Source organism: Zootoca vivipara, chromosome 6, assembly GCF_965207765.1.
Source record: "Zootoca vivipara chromosome 6, rZooViv2.hap1.1, whole genome shotgun sequence".
In the NCBI taxonomy this organism is placed as follows: domain Eukaryota; kingdom Metazoa; phylum Chordata; class Lepidosauria; order Squamata; family Lacertidae; genus Zootoca; species Zootoca vivipara.
The window spans coordinates 90,992,068-91,013,435 of NC_142589.1; the positions used below are offsets into that span (position 1 = coordinate 90,992,068).

At 49.5% G+C, this 21,368-nt stretch overlaps 1 protein-coding gene across 3 annotated transcripts in view; it reads right to left on the bottom strand.

The window, feature by feature from the left end:
• ANO8 (anoctamin 8) overlaps positions 1–21,147 on the bottom strand; it is a 46,346-nt gene extending 25,199 nt beyond the window's left edge. The window contains exons 1-4 of one of the 3 annotated variants that reach the window (XM_060275343.2): positions 20,993–21,147; positions 6,050–6,160; positions 2,231–2,363; positions 138–276 (exon numbers count right to left, since the gene is read on the bottom strand). In XM_060275343.2, the coding sequence (XP_060131326.2) occupies positions 138–276; positions 2,231–2,363; positions 6,050–6,160; positions 20,993–21,023 (414 nt within the window). In that variant the 5' untranslated portion in view covers positions 21,024–21,147. Of the gene's footprint in view, positions 1–137; positions 277–2,230; positions 2,364–6,049; positions 6,161–18,931; positions 19,377–20,992 lie in introns of those variants that run through there. The other 2 variants (XM_088673030.1, XM_060275342.2) reach the window with 2 other exon arrangements.
• Positions 21,148–21,368: the final 221 nt, after the last annotated feature.

Below are 21,368 nucleotides of genomic sequence, written 5' to 3' on the forward strand. Positions count from 1 at the left end.
GGAGGAAACAGGAAGTTTTCGACCGGCTGAAACAAACATCCTCTTGCATGTCCACTCTAGGAAAACAATGAATGTTGTATTCTACTGCCACCTATGTATCACATCCCCCACAGCCTAGTCCTGGGGGCATCACCCACCTGAGAAGTGAAAAAATAAAGTTCGTTTTCAATGTTCTCGTAGATGTAATCCTCCTCGCAGGAGAAGCTACGCATCCCGCCTCCAAACTCCGCTTTCACCGGCTTCCGCAAGCCGATCTCATCAGCCCCCCGGAGCAAGCTGCCGAGAAGAACGGGGGTGGAGGGGGAGGAGAAAGGAGACTGAGAGGGCAGAAAGTCTGCACATGCTCTGAAGCCCAAGCAGCTAAAGTGGCAACTAGACAAACCTATCAGCTATTGCAGCTTTTGGTCTGCAAAGCAATAGTTTCCTCCTTTCTTAATTTCCCAGCTCTGCCAAATGCACAACGGCAGCAACGTTTATTTCCTGTCGACGTTTCTTTCCCCTTCAAAGGCGAGTTGCTGTGCATTATCCCCACCAGAAGTTGCCAAGAGAAGATGGTGCAGCCCGCTGGCGACTTAATATCCTCTAACCTAATTTCAGGGTTTCGCTCCTGCTAGCTACGACAACAATCTTGAGTCAAAGTTTATTTGTTGCTGCCTGCGACCATCCTTGGTCCGTTCAGCCAAAAAAAGGAGATAAAGGATATTCTTTTCACACTGTGAGGAATATGCAAAGATACACCATGAAACTACAGAGATGACCAATTTATACATACCTCGAGACACAGACCTGCGCAAATAAGTTTCTATATTGCATTGGCGATCAGACTTGAGCGAAATGAGCTTGCTTTGACTTTTGATTTATCTTGATTTCATAGAATCATAGAATCGTAGAGTTGGAAGAGACCACAAGGGCCATCCAGTCCAACCCCCTGCCAAGCAGGAAACACCATCAAAGCATTCTTGACATATGCCTGTCAAGCCTCTGCTTAAAGACCTCCAAAGAAGGAGACTCCACCACACTCCTTGGTAGCAAATTCCACTGCCGAACAGCTCTTACTGTCAGGAAGTTCTTCCTAACGTTTGAATCCATTGCTCCGTGTCCGCTTCTCTGGAGCAGCAGAAAAAATCTTTCTCCCTCCTCCATATGACATCCTTTCATATATTTGAACATGGCTATCATATCACCCCTTAACCTTCTCTTCTCCAGGCTAAACATACCCAGCTCCCTAAGCCGTTCCTCATAAGGCATCGTTTCCAGGCCTTTGTCCATTTTCGTTGCCCTCTTCTGGACAAGTTCCAGCTTGTCAGTATCCTTCTTGAACTGTGGTGCCCAGAACTGGACACAGTACTCCAGGTGAGGTCTGACCAGAGCAGAATACAGTGGTACTATTACTTCCCTTGATCTAGATGCTATACTCCTATTGATGCAGCCCAGAATTGCATTGGCTTTTTTAGCTGCTGCATCACACTGCTGACTCATGTCAAGTTTGTGGTCTACCAAGACTCCTAGATCCTTTTCACATGTACTGCTCTCAAGCCAGGTGTCTCCCACCCTGTATTTGTGCCTTTCATTTTTTTTGCCCAAGTGTAGCACTTTACATTTCTCCTTGTTAAAATTCATCTTTAAAGCAACAGACGATTTAAAGCAACAGACGATAGATTTGCTCAGGACATAATAAAAAATACTATATATATATATATATATATATATATATATATATATATATATATATATATATATATTAGAGGAGGGAAGGCTGCCTTCACTTTTCCCTTCCCTTCAAAAAGCCCCATCCATGTCCGATAGCATCACCAGGTAGGCGTGGGAAAAGTTCTAGCCCATATCCAGTGGAGGCATTATCCTGAATTCTCTCCTCCCCAAGCCCTATACAGTGGTACCTCGGAAGTCGAACAAAATCCATTCCGGAAGTCCGTTCGACTTCCAAAACGTTCGGAAACCAAGTCGCGGCTTCTGATTGGCTGCAGGAAGCTCCCGCAGCCAATCGGAAGCCGCGTCAGATGTTCGGGTTCCAAAGAATGTTCGCAAACCGGAACTGTCATTTCCGGGTTTGTGGCGTTCGGGAGCCGAAACGTTCGACTCGCGAGGCGTTCGGGATCCAAGGTACGACTGGAATTCTTTATAATTCTGACATGGTTTTAAAAGGCAAAAGCCCCTCCTTGCTTCCCGCCAGCCCACCCAAAACCTGCCACCCTCCAGAGACGGGACCTGCCTTTCGTAGTTCGCTGTGACGAAGAAGGCGTAGACTCGGGTGTGCTTGTGGTGCCGTATCTGAATAATGAGCTCCGGAATCCCCAGGCGAATGTGGTTCAGCAGCCACAGAAGCGTGTGGTCGTCGGTCGTGTCTGGAGAGGCAATTGGAAAAGGAGAGTGAGCGAGATACGGATTTCAGGCACTCTGAGGCTGCGGTGGTTGGTTCAAACGCTCGGATCAACCAGTTAGGGATCTTTCGACTGATTTTTATTTAATGTACCTGTTAAAAAAGAACACTGGAATTCCCTGCCTCTCGATATCACTGTGCTGTTTTTGGCACCTGCTGAATAAATTCATTTTCGGACAAGCCTCCCCAGGTGCTTAGAAATATGTAGTGTATTCTGCTGCACTTTCAACTTCCTGCGTGTTTTTACGTTATGCTTGCAATTTTGTTAGTCGTTATTTTATTGCTTTTATCTCTCCCCCTGCTTTTTTTTTTGTAAACCGCTTTGAGACTTTTCTACAATCAAACGGTACAGTGAGCCCACAACTTAACCCCCATCGTTCAGCCCAGAAACTGAGGTCCAGCTCCGAGGGCCTTCTGGCAGTTCCCTCACTGTGAGAAGCGAAGTTGCAGGGAACTAGGCAGAGGGCTTTCTTGGTGGTGGCACCTGCCATGTGGAACGCCCTCCTTCCAGTAGCACCTTAGAGACCAACTAAGTTTGTCATAGGTATGAGCTTTCGTGTGCGTGCACACTTCTTCAGGTAAAGATGAAGTTGATGGACTACGCCGAAATGGCAAAATTAACTGGGAAGTTCAAAAATCAAGAAGACAAGAATTTTAAAGAAAGAATGGGGGAAGTTTATAATTTATCTATGAGACCACTGTAAGCAGGTTAGAACATCAGCAGGATTTTAACCGCACTTGTAAAGTAATGGAAAGTATGGATAATTTAGAAGGATAAAAATTTGGATAAGTATTGATATGCAGTTGTAAATATTATCATTGGGGCCTAAGGAAGGGATGGGGAGAAGTCAGGGGATTGATTCAGAGCAATCTCGATATTTGGATTTTGAATTGTTTTTTGTTGAATGTTTATACATTTTTAAAATCAAATTAAAAAATTATACGAAAAAGAACTGCACCACTGACATCTGAAAGCAGTCCTGTATCTGGAGGTTTTTAATGTGTGGTGTTTTATTATACTGTATGGTGGAAGCCACGCAGAGTGGCTGGGGCAACCCAGCCAGTTGGGCGGGGTACAAATGTAACGATTAATAATAATAATAATGTGAAAAGTATTGGTCTTATATGTGATCTAGGCAGCTTGAATCATAATTGCAATTCAATGAACCAGCGTTTCTCAACTGCTGTTCCGCGCCACACTACTGTGCCGCGGGACGCTGGTTGGTGTGCCGGGAGACGCTGGCGACGAGAAGGGCGATTTGCTGCCCTGTCACGTGACTGGCGGCCGCCATTAGGGGCGCTGACCCGCCGGAAAGGAAGCCGGCCGGGTCCCGACGGGGGCGGGGCGAGCGCAGCTCTCAACAGCCACCACCGCGGCTGTTTGTCTCGCTCTCGCTCCTCTTGCTGGCGGCGCCCGGGAGTCTTTTGGTCGGCGCGGGAGTGAGCGGCCTCTTCGGCAAGGAGTCCTGCAGAAGGTGAGGTGCTCTTCTTGCTAGCCCAGGGGTCGGCAACCCGCGGCTCCGGAGCCGCATGTGGGAGCCTCAAAAGGGAGCCTCACCAAGAAGCCCCAGCCCACACAGACAGGGACCGATCGGAGGTCGGTCCGTCGTTTGTTCCCTTCCGCTGCAGAAACTCCGCCGCCGGGGCTGCGCGCACGGGGAGAAGGCGGCGAGTGGCTCCGCCAAGGACATAATGCAGAACAGACCCGCAAAGGAACCCCTCAACAGTCTTTTGCTATTAAACTCCAACTTTTACACCATGCACTTTTTGCACCCGTGTGTGTAATGATTACGTCTCCCCTCCAAACTAAACTAATTATAGGGCGGCACAGAGTTGGTGTGCCGCGGGATTTTTTTTCATAGAACAAGTGTGCCGTGGCCCAAAAAAGGTTGAGAAACACTGCAATGGACAACAGACCCAAATCTTACATTGGGCCCTTGGAGAATGCTCCCTCTGGAACAGAGCTATAAGGGAGAAAAAGGTAACGGTAAAGGGGCCCCTGACCATCAGGTCCAGTCGTGTCTGACTCTGGGGTTGCGGCGCTCATCTCGCTCTATAAAGCCGTTTGTCCGCAGACAGCTTCCGGGTCATGTGGCCACCATGACAAAGCTGCTTCTGGCGAACCAGAGCAGCACATGGAAACGCTGTTTACCTTCCCGCCAGAGCGGTACCTATTTATCTACTTTCACTTTCGATGTGCTTTCGAACTGCTAGGTGGGCAGGAGCTGGGACCGAGCAACGGGAGCTCACCCCGTCGCAGGGATTCGAACCGCCGACCTTCTGATCAGCAAGCTCTAGGCTCTGTGGTTTAACCCACAGCGCCACCTGGGTCCCTCATAAGGGAGAAAATTGCATGTAATTTGAGGTTTCAATGAGGACTAGAACCTCCAGGCATTTTTAATATGACTTGGCATTGCTTTATCACATGTTTGATGTTTGTTGTAGTAGTACCGTAGTAGTATACAGCGGAACCACCGTTTTAAGAACGGAAAATCTGTAACCAGACTTGATCATCCGATAACGGGGACGGTTTTTTCTTGCACGTGGGTTGAAATAACAAGCTCCCACAGTACACATTATATGTGCCTGCTTAGTAGTTTAATTTTCCTCTTTTTGCACCTTCATGTGCCGTTACAATTACGCCCTCTCTGCTTTATGTACGTTACAAAATGAAATGAATTTAAAAAAATAAATCGGATGAGTGACGCAATTGCCAGGTTCCTGCAGGGGACCTTCCTGATCAAAAGGTGGGGGGGGCATCGGAAGGCTTAAGAAGAGAAACTCATCTCTCTCTCTCTCTCCTTTTCCTCCATACTTCATTACGGTCTGGCCTCTCGCCCAGCCTAGTGTCTGATTACAAGCGATCGAGCCTGAAACTAACATGCAGCAATTTTTGTTTCCCTGCCCGGAATGGGGGGGGGGGGCTCAGGGGAGCCGCCACCCACCAGGGCCTTGGCAAAGCCGGCTTTTTCAGCACACAGAACTGATCTGGAAGCTTCTGCACCTGCCCGTTTTCCTTTGCGGCTTTGCGGGTAGACAGTGCCTGGGTGTGGAGGCTCCGTCCCATGCCGTCTGTCCCTACTGTTCTCTGGGTTCGCTGGGTGGGGGGTGGGGGGAGGAACATAAAGGAAAAGGACCCCTGGATGGTTAAGTCCAGTCAAAGGCGACTTTGGGGTTGTGGCGCTCATCTCGCTTTCAGGCCAAGGGAGCCGGCGTTTGTCCGCAGACAGCTTCCCGGGTCATGTGGCCAGCAGGACTAAACTGTTTCTGGCGCAACGGGACACCGTGATGGAAACCAGAGTGCATGGAAACGCCGTTTACCTTTCCGCCACAGTGGTACCTATTTATCTACTTGCACTGGTGTGCTTTTGAACTGCTAGGTTGGCAGGAGCTGGGACTGAACAACGGGAGCTCCCCCTGTCGCGGGGATTTGAACCGCTGACCTTCCAATCAGCAAGTCCAAGAGGCTCAGGGTTTAGACCACAGCGCCACCCGCATCCTCTGCCTGCAACCCTGGACGGCCGCTGCTGCCAGCCAGTGTAGGCAAAACTGAGCTAGGTGGAGCAGAGTTCTGACTTGTCGGCCGGCAGCCTCCTATGTCCCTCTGTTTTGAACCAAAGAACTGAAACTGCCTAATTTGGCAAAACGCACCTGGCAGAGTCATCAGCACGTCGCAGTTTTCTGTAGGCACCGTTTTCATCCACGATTTGTGGGACATGATGTATCGCCCGGCCTGCAGGAGCCTCTTTCCGAAGAGCTTATCTGTGAGGTGAAGGAGAGCAAGGATGAGCCACTTAAAACACCCCGCCTCTCAAGAGGGGTGTGCACGACGGCGGCAGGTGGGACCAAGGCCGGCCTTGCATCTTCATCTCCACCGGGCTGGCAACTTTTCGAAAGCAAAACTAGGTGTGCTCCTCCTACGCCTTTAAAAGCTAGTCTGGCTCACAGCCATGTAGCCGAAAAAGTTGCCCCAAACCAGGGGTCTGCAACCTTTAAGACAAAAAGAGCCACTTGGACCCGTTTCCAAAGAAAAAAAATAAACTGGGAGCCGCAAAACAGGGACGTAATTAGAAATCAGAGGGCCCCATAGCAAAATTTGCTATGCCCAATAATCAATGCCCCAAAATACCATAGAAAATTAATCAGGGCCCCAGTGTACCTGATGTAAATAATAATTAATAATGAGGGCCCAATGTCATCCTCGTCATTATAAAAATAACTTTGAGTTTGGGCTGCCTTGATTACTGGGAATGGGCAAAACTCTGACTCCCTTATTAGGACACCTGTATGGTTTCATGTGAGTTGCTCCCATTAATACATCTACCTCAATCTCCTGACCAGGCCGGCAGGAGGCCACAGGCAGGCCGCAGGCAGGAGCAGCAGCAGCAAACACGCGCTCCGAGCCCGCAAGCCTTTTCTGCTGCTGGGTGGGAAGAAGCGCGCCAGTTTAAAAAAATAAATAACTCCGCCCCTGCCCCCGTGAGCCTATTGGCTGCAGAAATGCGGCGGGGAGGGGCTGATGCAGGGAGGGGGCCGACCACGCTCTCCGGGCTGCTAACGTCACCTCGCGTCCTTTTTGCACAGCGCACGCGCACAGCGGAGTTGTGGACTCCGGCGGGCGCCGTGCGGGGCGCAGGCGCACAGCCGCAGCTGTGTGCTCTGGCGGCGGTGGGCACCGCGAGAGTGTCTGGCGAGCGTGGCGGCCGCCGCCGCATGGCTCAGGCAGCGCATGGCTCAGACGCCTCCTCCCCTCGTATCCGCTCCGGAGCCGCAGCAAAGGTGTAAAAGAGCCACATGCGGCTCCGGAGCCGCAGGTTGCAGACCCCTGCCCCAAACCCATGCAAATATATATGAATTTCATGTATAAAAAGGTAGGAGTGTGACAGGAAAAGAAATAAAAAAGTGAGTGAGAATGAATAAAAAAGAGAGAAATAAAACATAAATTAATGTACAGATGTGTATATTCTTATTATCCTAATACACATAGAATTGTCAATAAACTAATATTTTTTATTACATTTATTTATTATTACGGTCGAGGACCAGCTCTTAAATAAACTAATATATCTGTGTAAACTTCTTCCAGATATCGTTGCATTTATCCAAAGAAAGTCTGCGTCTATAAGCAGTCCCTTCATATGTTGCCAATATTGCCGCGTTGTCGAGCCACTGAATAAGAGGAATTGTATCAAATTATGGTGCTGGAGGATACTCTTGAGAGTCCCATGGACTGCAAGAAGATCAAACCTATCCATTCTTACGGAAATCAGCCCTGAGTGCTCACTGGAAGGACAGATCCTGAAGCTGAGGCTTCAATACTTTGGCCACCTCATGAGAAGAGAAGAATCTTTCTTTCTGTATTTTAATGTTTTGTTGGAAGCCGCCCAGAGTGGCTGGGGGAACCCGGCCAGATGGGCGGGGTATAAATAATAAATTATTATTATTATTATATAATCCTTGGAAAAGACCCTGATGTTGGGAAAGATGGAGGGCACAAGGAGAAGGGGACAACAGAGGACGAGATGGTTGGACAGTGTTCTTGAAGCTACTAACATGAGTTTGACCAAACTGCGGGAGGCAGTGGAAGACAGGAGTGCCTGGCGTGCTCTGGTCCATGGGGACACGAAGAGTCAGACACGACTAAACGACAACAAATCTCTATTCTTCCAATTTATCAGTCCTTTGGCCACCATTTTCACTGTCCTGTTGTCAATTTCCATCCAGTGGGTATATATCGTTCAAGAGCATACGCACCTCTGAAAATCTTTAACTCTCCCCCCTCCCGGTAGTGTCTTATTTACAGAGTCCAGCATTTTCTCCCAAAGCTTGGTAAGTGTGGGACACGGTAAAAGCATATGTTTCAAAGAATCGTTGCCCATATTACATCCCTTACCGCAGAAATTACGTCTGAGCGTGAGGATTACTGTAATGTGTTATATGTAGGGCTGCCTCTGAAGACGGTTCGGAAACTCCAGCCGGTGCAGAATTCAGAGGCCAGGTTGCTCACCGGGTGGCAAGACGGTTTGAGCATATTGCAGTGAACCTGGTCCGATTGCACTGGCTACCGATTAGTTTCCGGGCCCAATTCAAAGTGCTGGTTTTGACCTATAAAGCCTTAAATGGCTCAGGACCGCAATACCCCAAAGACTGCCTCTCTTCATATGAACCTTCTTTGTGTGCCGCCTCCTCAAGAGGTCTGGAGGGTGGCAACACGAGAACGGGGCCTTCTCTGCAGTGGCTCCCCATCTGTGGAATGCTCTCCCCAGGGAAGTTCATTATACACCTTTAAAGGTAAAGGTAAAGGTAAAGGGACCCCTGACCATTAGGTCCAGTTGTGACCGACTCTGGGGTTGCACGCTCATCTCGCATTATTGGCCGAGGGAGCCGGCGTATAGCTTCCAGGTCATGTGGCCAGCATGACAAAGCCGCTTCTGGCAAACCAGAGCAGCACATAGAAACGCCGTTTACCTTCCCGCTGTAGCGGTTCCTATTTATCTACTTGCACTTTGATGTGCTTTCGAACTGCTAGGTTGGCAGGAGCTGGGACCGAGCAACGGGAGCTCACCCCGTCACAGGGATTCGAACTGCCAACCTTTTGATCGGCAAGCCCTAGGCTCAGTGGTTTAGCCCACAGCGCCACCTGGGTCCCTATACACCTTTAGGCACCAGGAAAAAAACATTCCTTTCTAACCAGGCCTTTGGCTGACTTAATCAACATCCTATATCCTTTATATTGTGACTCTTTTTGGGGGGTGTTGTTGTTGTCGTTGTTGGATGATTGTTTTTATTTTGATTTTCTATATTGTGATCTTTGTTTGTGAACCGCCCTGAGGCCTCTGGGTATAGGGCAGTATATAAATTCAATGAATGAATGTTAAAGGCGCAGGAGCACAGCCACAAAAAAACAGTTGGCAACACCGTCACAGGGGGATGTCGCCAGAGGTGCAAAGGTGTGGTTCCCTTCAGGACGGCCACCCGGTCTCAACTCGGTGGAATGCATCTTGCTATTTAAATTGGCATTCAGAAACCTGAGGACTAGAACCTCACGTTTCTATGTTGCCGTTTTCACGCCGTTCTTGGGGTCTTTCTGGGTGGAACCAGCTGCTCATAGAACATGGGCTTGTGTTTGTAATTGGTGGGTACCAATGGAGTTTCCATGCGCACAAGATGCCATGGGGAGGGAGAAGCAGGGGGAGATTTTGGGCATTGCACCTAGCTAGTAGCCTTCCTATTGGGGCATCAGGTCACCTATTGTTGGAAACACGATAGCTGCCCCTTTGACCTGAGCTAAATAACAACAAACAACAATAATAAATTATTTAAACCCTGCCCATCTGGCTGGGTTTCTGCAGCCACTCTGGGCATCCCCCAACAGAACATTAAAAACACGATAAACATCAAACATTAAAAACTCCCCTAAACAGGGCTGCCTTCAGATGTCTTCTAAAAGTCAGATCGTTGTTTACTTCCTTGACATCTGGTGGGAGGGCGTTCCACAGGGCAGGAGTCACCACCGAGAAGGCCCTCTGAGCCCCATCCTTGCATCCAGGGGGGTGGGGGGTGGGGGCGGGCTGAGCTGTCCTCAGCCCCATGGAGTTGGCGCTTATGTTAGGGGTCTACTGCAACATGTTACTGATGTAACATTTGTGCATTCGCTGGTGGGTTTATCCTTCACTTTCGATACATCATTCCACCTCATCTGCCTTTCTGCACTGCTTCCCAAATGTTATTGCATTAGCGGCACCCGGAGGGGGCACTTCAGCGGAGCAAAAGTGGGAGAAAATAAATAACCAGAACTTTGACGATATGAAAAGTTCCAGCCTTTCAGGCAGGAAGTTTGGGGACATGCACAGGTAAGGCAACCAAGTGCTGTGTCCGTCCGTCCAGAAACTTTTGCAGTCTTGAAAACAGGATAGCGCATAACCCCCCTGGTGCCGTTCTGAGCACAAATAATCACGAATGCGCAACAAAGCACCTCTGGAGGTCCCCCCCACACACACCAATAGTTAACTCCTGCTCCTTCTCTGCAGGGTTGCCAAGCGTCCCCTCTGGCCACCTTGGCAGCAAAAATCCAACAGGCATGGCTTTCCGTCCTGCAGTCCATCTCACGTCCAGTTCCTTTGCAATCCTGACCCAGGTGCACAACAGGGACAAAGGCGGCAACGTTGAGAAACAAGTTCCCCCCCAAAAGCCGTCAGAATGAAAACCCGTGAAACGATGATAAGAACAGAAAGCCCAGCCCCCGTTGCTCTGCAGTCGGAAAGAAAGGTTTGCAGTGTGAGCCGAAAGCTGCTAATTTTTTACGACAGGCCTAAAACTCGATGCCTCAAAAGCAAGCTCCCCAGTTTGTCTCATCTCTGCTGGATGGTGCTGTGCAAAACAACTTGCCCCTCGGCAACTGCATCAAAGAGGTCCCTTTTCAAGGTCCCTTACCTGGTTGCTGAAGCCACCCCCAGATAGATGCCAGCAGGAGTAAGTTCCCCACTTCAGCACCTTCCACTGGGAAAACAGTGGAAAGAGGAGGGGAAGGAGCAGGGCTGCTAAACGCTACCCGTCTCTATGGCAACCGCCTCCGGTGATGGAGTTCCCACCAGAACGGATGCATGGGGCCAGGCGGTCTCCTTTGTTCTATTTCCCATCCGTCCCTCTTCTCCCGAACAACGAAAAGTCCAAAATTAAGGGGCAAGAACAAGGTTTGATCCAGGGCTTGAAAGCAAAGCCGCCAGGCCATGCAAAGACAGGTCACCTTGGCTATTTTGTACGCCTGTCTGTGTAGAAAAACTCACAGGTGCAAAGGGCATTCAGTTTTGCCACATGTTCGTATGATTCATAAGAGCTCGGCTGCTGGATCCGACCCAAAGGAGGCCTATCTAAGCCCAGCCTCCTGTCCTCACAGTGCTCCAAAGGCAAACCCTCAAAAAATGGGGACAGCAGTAGCTTTCTCTCAGTGTTAGAAATTAGCCAGGCGCCAGGCGCGTTTTCTGACTGGCGTGGGTCCAATTGCGACCACATGGAGATCTCTGGGTGCCGGGCTGGCGACAGACATCTCCATCTGGCTGGCCTCTCCAGCTTCCTTAAGCAGATCAGCAGAAGAACTTATTCATTGCATTTCTCTCCCACCTTTTTCTCCAAGGAGTCCATGATTCACCCCCCTCTACAGTTAATCCCTACAATGCCTCTGTGAGGTAGGCTAAAAGGCTGCAACTGACTCCAAGGTCACCCAGTGAGCTTCATGATGGAGTAGGGATTCGAACCCTGATCTCCCAGGTCCTAGTCTGTCACTCTAACCACTACACCACCCTGCCTTCCTAGAGTCCATCTGCTATGGGGCAGCCGTATAAATAGAGTAGGTAAATAAACAAGGGGGAAGCAAAATGTCAGGGAAGGATCTGAAATATTTTCCCAGAAGCCTGAATTTGTTTTGTTCTGGATAGTTGCATTTGATGTTTTAATGTGTTGTAAATGGTTTTCCTTAAATATAAAGCTATATAGATTATTATTATTATTATTATTATTATTATTATTATTATTATTATTATTATTATTTCTTCATTGGAAAAAAGAATTTTGGCTAGACATAGCATTGTGGCGACCGCAACCTAGGTTTAAGGTTCCATTTGGTGATTAGCTTATATATCTGAGTTTGGTGATTAGCTTATATATCTAATCTCCACTCTCCGCCATTCTAAGGTAGACTGGCTCTATCCTTGGAGGCTCCACTTAGGAATCCTGAGAAGCAAAGAAGAGCCCTGAAGCGGCTGCATCCGGCCAAAGGAGGCCCCTTGGAGTACAGAATCCTGTTCGTTAACCGGATGCCTCCAAAGGGGAGCCCCCAGGCACCACCTGAGTGAAACAGGTGAGCCCCCATCGTTCTGCCCAGACACTGAGGTCCAGCTCCGAGGGTCTTCCAGCGGTTCCCTCACTGCGAGAAGCGAAGTTACAGGGAACCAGGCAGAGGGCCTTCTCGGTGGTGGCGCCTGCCCTGTGGAACGCCCTCCCAACAGATGTCAAAGAGGAAAACAACTACCAGACTTTTAGAAGACATCTGAAGGCAGCCCTGTTCAGGGAATTTTTTAATGTTTGATGTTTTATTCTGTTTTTAATCTGTTGGGAGCCGCCCAGAGTGGCTGGGGAAACCCAGCCGGATGGGTGGGGTATAAATATGTTGTTGTTGTTGTTGTTGTTAAAGATTATTTATTTTGCAAGCAAACATTGATCACTCACATAAACAGAAATACAAATAATACAAATACAAATAATAACCCATATAATAAAGGAAAAACAAAAAAGAAGGAAAGGAAAAAATAAAAATAAAATATTAATACTCCCATGTGACTTTCCTCCTCCAAAACTCATTATCCCTTAAAGTTCTTCTTTACATCGCATCTTACACATCTCTTCTTTAATATTCTTGGAATATTATTACTGTATTTCCTAAGTCTACTTTACAAACTTAGTCTATATATACCAACATGTTCTCTTTAAAACAGTGTTGTTTGTTGTTGTTGTTGTTGTTGTTGTTGTTGTTGTTGTTGTTGTTGTTGTTATTATTACTCTCCCCACTTGTGATTTCCAGAAATGGGTATTCAGAGACATTTACTGCCTCCAACACAGGGTTAGAAACCTTCTAGGCATCACAGATACCTTGCGCCACAAAAAAAATCCGGCCGGACTGGAACGGCTGGCAGGAAATGGGTGTGAACGGCAAGAGGCCTTGGTTCGAAGCCAAGGAGGTGCAAAGAGCACAGCTTCTCTCGGATCAGGCCTCGCAGAGCGATAACAAGCAAAGGTTCGCTGCCCTAAGTAGGGAAATAATGGGGTCAGGGGGTTCCCTGGGGCCTGAACCACCTCCCTCTCGGAAGCTCTGCGCCGACCAAAAGTAATTCTAGCTTTCCATCCGCTTCGCTAAGGGCTTAGGAAGATTTGGGGCATGCCCATCATCCCCACCCCTTGCTTGCAGACACAAATTTGCATAAATCTTACATATGCTCATTTATATGCAGAGATGGAATTCAGGCTCCCAAGTGTTGTGCGGAAGGCAGGCCTGGTGGCTCCCCCTGCCCAATGGTGCCCACGGGAAAATCCTTCTGTTGATCCTTCACCCCAAATCAATTCCCCGTCAGTTCTCTGGCCCCCAAAATCCCCCGCTCAATTCCACCCGGCCCTTAGTCATCTGTAGAAAAAGAGTGGCTGGGGCAACGCAACCAGAACGGGAAATAATAATAATAATAATAATAATAATAATAATAATAATAATTACTACTACTACTACTACTATTATTAAAGTCACTGTTGCAGATGACTTGGGTTGCAGTGCGCATCTTGCTCTATTGGCCGAGGGAGCCGGCGTACAGCTTCCAGGTCATGTGGCCAGCATGACTAAGCCGCTTCTGGCGAACCAGAGCAGCGCATGGAAAACGCCGTTTACCTTCCCACCGGAGCAGTACCTATTTATCTATTTGCACTTTGACTTGATTTCGAACTGCTAGGTTGGCAGGAGCTGGGACCGAGCAACGGGAGCTCACCCCGTCGCGGGGATTTGAACCACCGACCTTCCGATCGGCAAGCCTTAGGCTCTGTGGTTTAGACCACAGCGCCACCCGTGTCCCATGTACCGTCTTATTTATTTTATAGTACAGCACACTGATTATTGCTTTCATTTTATGAATCAGTGGTCTTGTTAGATAGTAAAATCCATGTTAAACTCCCATTTTAGGAGTTGTTTTTAAAAAGTCTGGAACGGATTAATCCGTTTTGCATTCCTTTCTATGGGAAAGCGCGCCTCGGTTTTGGAACGTTTGGGTTTTGGAACGGACTTCCGGAACGGATTAAGTTTGAGAACCAAGATACCACTGTATATTAAAAATTCTATAAACTTCTGTCGTGTCGACTTCTAATGCTGAGCAACATCTGGAGGGCCACAAGTTTACTCTTCCTTGATCTAAGGAGAGGCATTCCCGACTCTTGGGAGGAAACGCCCCTTCTTTAAACAGAGACATTCTTCCGTCTCTTGCATGGAGTAAGGAATGTTTCTTCTCAGTTGAGGGTTGAGAGACCCTCTGCTTCTGCAAGACTCACAAAAACAGCGCCGGGCGCTGTGAGCTGTTGCGTCCTTCTCGGGAGCTGGGGGGTGCCTGAGAAGGACACAGCACCTCTCGACACCCTGCACAAAAAAACCTGTGCCCTGAGTTACGCCCTCCCCTAGCCCCCTCCCTCCTTCCAGATGTTCCCGTACTCCAGTTTCCATCGTCTCTGACCATTGGGCATGCTAGCTACTGGAACTGATGAGAGTTGACATGTTGCACAGTTCCCAACTCCGTCCTTTCTAGGATGGTTAAGAAGTGAGCTGTGAATCTGGTCCATGTTTGCAGGCTTCAGCAAACCCAGTTTTCCTCTGGGATATGTGGATGGGCTCCTAACTCGTCCTACGCACCAGGCTGAATCGGTTTCAGGATTCGGCTTCCGCTGCTAAGCTGGGGAGGTTCTGGAGAAGGACGTTGAAAACTTCTCCCCACCCAAAAAAATCCCCCCACTCATCCAGCGTGGATCGGAGTCTTACAAAGCAGGCCTCTCTTTACCCATCCCAGTCATCTGGGTCCTGCTTGGGCGGGAATAAAGACTGCTTCTCTCGGAGCAAGGAAGGAAACAGTCCAGGCATTGTGGGTGCCCAGGGATAGCCTTGGCACAGGAAGAGTGGGGGCAGAGGCTGGCATTGCTGGGAGAATATATGCAGATGATAGATGCGCACTGGCAGGCAGCAACATAGCCTTAGAGGAGGGCGTTGATCCCAGCGCAGGGGAAAGAGAAAAATACAGGACATAGCTGGGGTTGGGGCAGCAACGACTTCCCGATGAATGTTTGATGTGGTGCAGAACTCTGAAAATGCAGGCTCCCTTCAGCATTCAGAATCGGCACAGTTCCAGCGATGTTGGCCCTGAATCAGGAAGACTTATTTATGCCCTGTGTTTTGTATTCCTTATTCTTGTTGCCCGTACATCCGGAAACATCTGCAAAGTATATCCTGTTCCCTGACTTAGTTCCGATTAGGTCAGCCTGTGGGACGAGGAGGTCTGCTTTTCCTTTTTAACACCTCAACTCCTGATAAACTTCTCTTTGTTAACCAAACATCCAACAGGAACCCAAATGCTTTTTGCAAAGCTTACAACCTGTTTCTTCCCAACGAGCCTGGTGCTACGTGCATTTCACTCAGCAGACAAGTCCTGCTGAATCCCATGGGACTTACTCCCAAGTAAGTCCGCATAGGACTGCGCCATCAATTAACCGGTAGAGGGTTAAAAACAAAAACCTGTTGCCTGGAGGTTTGTGATGGCCTAGCAGCTAAGGCCTTGCCAAGCGTTTTGGTTTGGCACACTGGTTCCTGCAAACCAAATCTTTCCCCTGCAAATTGCTGCAATAAAAACATTTTTTTTTTGCAACTGTTGTGGCAAGTGATCAGACCGAATGCAGGTACAGCGGTACCTCGGGTTAAGAACTCAATTTGTTCTGGAAGTCCGTTCTTAACCTGAAACTGTTCTTAACCTGAGGTACCACTTTAGCTAATGGGGCCTCCTGCTGCTGCCGCTGCGCGATTTCTGTCCTCATCCTGAGGTAAAGTTCTTAACCTGAGGTGCTATTTCTGGGTTAGCGGAGGTTGTAACCTGAAGCGTCTGTAACCCGAGGTACCACTGTACATCTGGCATCTGATCTCATTTCTCTCGCACACTTAATAAGGTTTGGCACTGCTGGGTTTTCACCAAAGTTAGCAGGAAGCAAAATTGGGTACACTTCTCTTCAAAACAGAATAGGCCCAACTGAATCAGCCTCGGTAAATTACTGCATTCCTTGGATTGGAACTCCTAACACACCTGACTTAATGCAAGGACATAAGGAGAGCCCTGCTGGATCAGGCCAGTGGCCCATCTGGTCAAGTACCCTGTTCTCACTGTGCCCAGCCAGATGCGCCAATGGGAAGCTCACCAGCTCTCCTTCTGTGGCTCCCAGAAACTGGTATTCAAAGGGAGTTCCTGCAAGAGGGAGTTCCATACAGTAGTTTAACTGCGCTGTGTGAAGATGTCCTTCCTTTAAGCCAGGAGTCGGCAAGCTACGGCCCGGGGGCCGGATGCAGCTCACCAGGCTCTGAAATCCGGCCCTAGTCCCTGTGCTGAGCTAAACCAGCGCCACTGAGTGTTTCCTTGAAAAGAAACTATGGACACCTCACCGCGCGGGGACTGACTTCCGCGACACTGGCACGGCTTCAGATTGGCTGCAGGAAGTTCCTGCAGCCAATCCGAAGCCTTGCTGCCCGTGCGCTGACGTAAACCCAGCGCGCCATGGATGGAGAGGTTGGCAGGCGGGCAGCAGGTCTGGGACGCACCATGGGCATTGTGACGGGTGTGTTGCGGGGCTTCCCCCAGAGCTTGGCGCGCCTGCTGGCCCCACGCCTGGCGCTGCTGCTGGTGGCGCGCTTGGCAGCCGCGCTGCAGCAGCTGGAGGGTGAACTGTGCGCCGCCTGCCTGGCACTCCATGTGCGTGGCCTACCCGCTGACCTGGCCTCGGACGATAGGCCGCAGCGCGTGGTGCACGCCGTCTGGGAGCTCCATGGGGATGGGCCGATGGAGCGGCTGCTGCTCGTCAACAATGCCGGTGAGTGGGTGGCGGCGAGATGCACTCCTGAGCACGTGCAGAGTGCGTTCTTCCTCCAGGTCCGGAGGCAGCTGTGGGACCAGCTTGCAGGATATTTATATTTTTCAAAATATGGTCTGGCCCCCCACAACGTCTGAGGGACAGTGGACCTCCCCCCTGATGAAAAGGTTTGCTGACCCCTGCTTTAAGCTGTCCTGAATCTTCCAACAAACTGCACTTCTGCACTGGGAATAATTCTCCATTCCCAGAAGGCCCAAGACAAAAGAGGAAGGGGGAGGGGCCGGCGAACAATACACATCCAAAGTGGACCTCTGTGGCATGCCATGGTACTGAGATGCTCTGCTTCAAACCATAGCTCAGGAACTTCTCCCTTCCTCCATGAGCAGTTGTGCTCATTAGCAGAAGGTGGGTGTTCCTGGTTCCTCCCTAGGGCTCTCAGCGGAGCCTCAGGTCCTTAGCAGGCCTGCCCTGTTGCCCTGAGCTCTTTCTGCCGGATCTGCAGGCATCCCTCCCCAGATTCCCCACTCCTAACCTTGGGGAGGCTGAATTAAGGTCACCTTTGCTGCAGAATCAAAGAGCTGTCGCTCACTCAGACAACTGGGGTGGTTTGGCAGCTTGGTGGTGGAAGAGGAACCTCTGTTAGACTCAGGAGTGCCAGCTTGGCCCCACAACCGCGGGTGCCCATGGCTGTGGGTGCCATGCAGCGTGCATGGCCCTGGCCCAGATATTTGTGGGTGCCCGGCTCCTTCACAGGGGATTTTGTGGGTGCTCGGGCACCCAGGGAGCTGGCACCCATGGTTAGACGTCTATCTGCCACCTGGAGATATTTGCACCCATTGTAGGGGTAGAAGCTGGACCAAACTGGTCAAAGCATCTCCAGCTGTTAAGCACATCCGAATTGCCTGGGCTGAAGGTGAGGGACTCTCTTCTGGAATAGCCTGAGTTTATTTATTTTTTATTTTTTAAAAATGTAAATAAATCCCAGGCCATTGGGGGCAAAAACAGTACGAACCGTGCCGAAAAGCGTCAAGGCGCAAAGCCTCAAGCTACCCAAAGGGGTCCCAGTATGGAGAACCTGGTTGGTGCGGTCGAAAGGCCTCCGGCATTTGTATTTGCGCTTCCTCTCTCCTTCGGCACAGCGGCAGACCACGGCCCTCGGCCTCCTCCTCGTCCGCAGCTCAAGCGACACGTGCTCCTTCCGAGCCCCTCGGACGCCTCCCCGGCGGTGCCATCCCGAGAAGCGGCTCGGGTAGCATCCGCAGTGGACCGCAGCGCCGGGGCTGCTTCTCCCGCTCTGTGCCCACCCGGCGGCAATTCCGCACTCCTCCTCCGCAGGAGCGTACGGCGGAGGAGAATTTCTGAATGGGCTGAGCATCCCCTGCACGTTGTGGAAGGATGACATCAGACGGAGAGAACGAGCGGGCGAAAACGGTGTCGGGTCCAAGCGTGCGTAAAAATACGCACCGGGGAAAGGAGGACCCCCCCCCGAAACGCTTCCGGAGACCCTCTTCCCGAAAACCCGTGGCAGGCCATTGCAAAACAAAGGCTGGGGCGAGGGTCTTCCTTCCTCGAAAGCGGAAGGGGCTTAACGATTTCGAGACAATAGCTCGACGCCCAAGAGATGCGCTTTCCCGGGTACCACGAATGCCCCGCATCGCTTGGCATCTCTCCTTTCGCGCCGGCCGACCCTCCTTTCCGTATCCCGGGTTTAGTCGGGTCCAAAGGTTCGGTTTCCCCGAACTTTGGCAAAGTCTGCTGGGCACCCCCGAAAAGCAGGAAAATCCGGCCTCATCTCTCTTCCACCCCCCCCCCACCCTTGCACCACTGTTGGGCCCCCACCTTCCCAAGAGATAGCGCACGGAGGTGGTCCAAACCCCGCCAAATACTCACCCAGGACCCCGGTGGCAGCTGGCCCGGACGCCTCGCCATCTGTGGCGCCCCTCTTGTGGCGCTCGCTCTCCTGGGAGCCCGGCGCCGCTCCTGCCCCGCTCTCTGGCATCGTGGCTGCTGAGCTCAAGGTTGAGGGCTGGACCGCAAAGACAGCATTGCAGAGGCCGGGATGCAGGCTTCTCCGCTCGCCAGGAAACCCCGGGCTGCTGCTGCTCTCACAATAGCCAGCGCGGCGGCGGCAGCGCCGGGAGCGCAGGACGGCCGACGACCTGCAGCATCCGAAGCGCCATCCAGGCTGGCAGGAGGGGGGGGGTGCAAGGACCTGAGGCAGGTGCGCAAAAGGGGGGGTGTCTCTCCCTTCCCGGGCCAGGTGAGCCCCTGCCGGAGATCTGTACAACCAGCGCCAAAAGGTACCTCCGAGCGAGCGAGAGACAGCCAGCCAGAAGGAGGGACAAAGGAGAGGGGAGGGGGGGAGCAGTTAAGTTAAAAGGCAAGGAGCTTTTAATAGTCTGGTTGGCCTGCGTCTCCTCAGCGCCATCTGCCAGCAGCCTGCGAGGGATTAATTTCCTCCCTCCTTCAAGATTCAGAGACTTGAGAGATAAGTAAGAAGAATCATAGAACTGTAGCGTTGGAAGGGAATTCGAACCCACGACTCTTGAGATGCGGGGTCTCCTATGCTCCACTGAAGTGGAGCCATCTCAGTTTTAAAAATTATACCGTTAGAATGAAGCAGGGGGGGGGAGGACTTGAATAAAATATTATGGGGGAGCAGGTAATCCCCCAACACCCCACATAATCGATCACAAGATGAGACACAAGCACACCATTTGAATGGCTATGCCCATTAACTTTAGGGGGCTCAAATATTTCATTGTGAGTGGGGGCTGGGGAGTTGGTAAGGAAGGAGGCAGGTGGAATTCTTGAATAACTTATCCTATATACCCAAAATACATTGTTTGATTTAATATCCCACCCCCCACATTCCTAGTGACGGACGTGGCAGGATTTTTAGCCAAAAAAATCACCATATTTATACCCTGCTTTCTGCAAAGGCAACCCAAAAGCGCTTACAATAAAACAAGTGGTGGGTTTTAAATGCATATCCACAGAATGAGAAAACTCAGTTGAGCCCAGCGAATCAATGAAACAGTGTAAGGTCACCAGCAGGGCAGGAAAGGACATCTTATTTTGCCCATCTGCTCCCGAGAGATAAGACTGCGCCTGAATATGGAGGCTTGCCTTGCCTAGGCCTCTATCCTCTCCGGAGTTTATTTGACAAATTGTCATCACCACAATAATAATCTTCCTCTTTTTATTTTTTAAAAATTCCTCTGTATAAGTGGCCACCGCAACGCCTTGTTCCACATTAAATTATGTATTCCAGAACACCCTCTCTCCTGAATTTCCTTACTGCCCAACTAGTTTGGCCATGGGATTACCAGCCTTATGGGACAAGGAGAAAAGGTTTGTATTACAATCACAGAATCGTAGGCTTGAAAGGGACCCAAGAACCATCTATGCAATGCAGGGATCGCAGCTAAATAATCCCTCTTGTTAGATATTGTTGTGATATTTGGCCTTCCAAGAGTTAGAACTCCAAAATAGCTTGCTAATCCTTTGGGAGGCCGTTCTTTTTTTAAAAAAAACAACCTTTATTTCTTTCTTTAAAAACGTTACATAGAAAACCATCAAACACAAAATGAACACAAAATAAACACAAAAATAACCAAAGTCAAAAAATGCAAATTAAGTACAAATTATATGCAACTTAAGTGTAAGTTGATTACAAATTAATTAATTGAAATAAAGATATAAAGATGTAAAGAATAAAAATAAGAATAAAGACAAAGAATACAAAAATGAAATGAAAATAAAAATAAAGATAAAAATAAAAATGCTTCCAATTGTTAATATATCGTTTCTAGTAATTCTTAATTTCCCTGTTTTCTTCTTATATTTTCCCACCCCTCGCGGGTGAATCTTTTCCCCATTACTTATCATCCATTCTCTTTAAACGATATTCAAATTAATTTAGACAAACTACCAACTCACTATTTATACCTTCTTTCCTTAGGTGTTCCTCCACTTCCATTCTTTTTGAATTCTCTGTTTTGATATGTTCCTTTTGGCCGCTGTCATTTTATCCAGATTCATATACTCAATTAGTTTACTTAACCAATCTTGAACCGATGGCACCTCTGCCCCCTTCCATTTTTGTGCTATTACGATCCTTACTGCCGCTCCTGCATACAATGTTATGTTTGCAGAGGCTGTTCTGCTCTATCAAGGGGGTCTTTCCCCTTCCCCACTTCGGCTCACCGCTTTTTTGCTGAAGTCGCCTTAAAAACCTTTCCAGATTTCTCTTTTCTCCAAGGTTGTTTTCCTGTCTTGACCTCAGACAAAGGTCAGGCTGTTATTTCTAGAGACGGGGACCCGA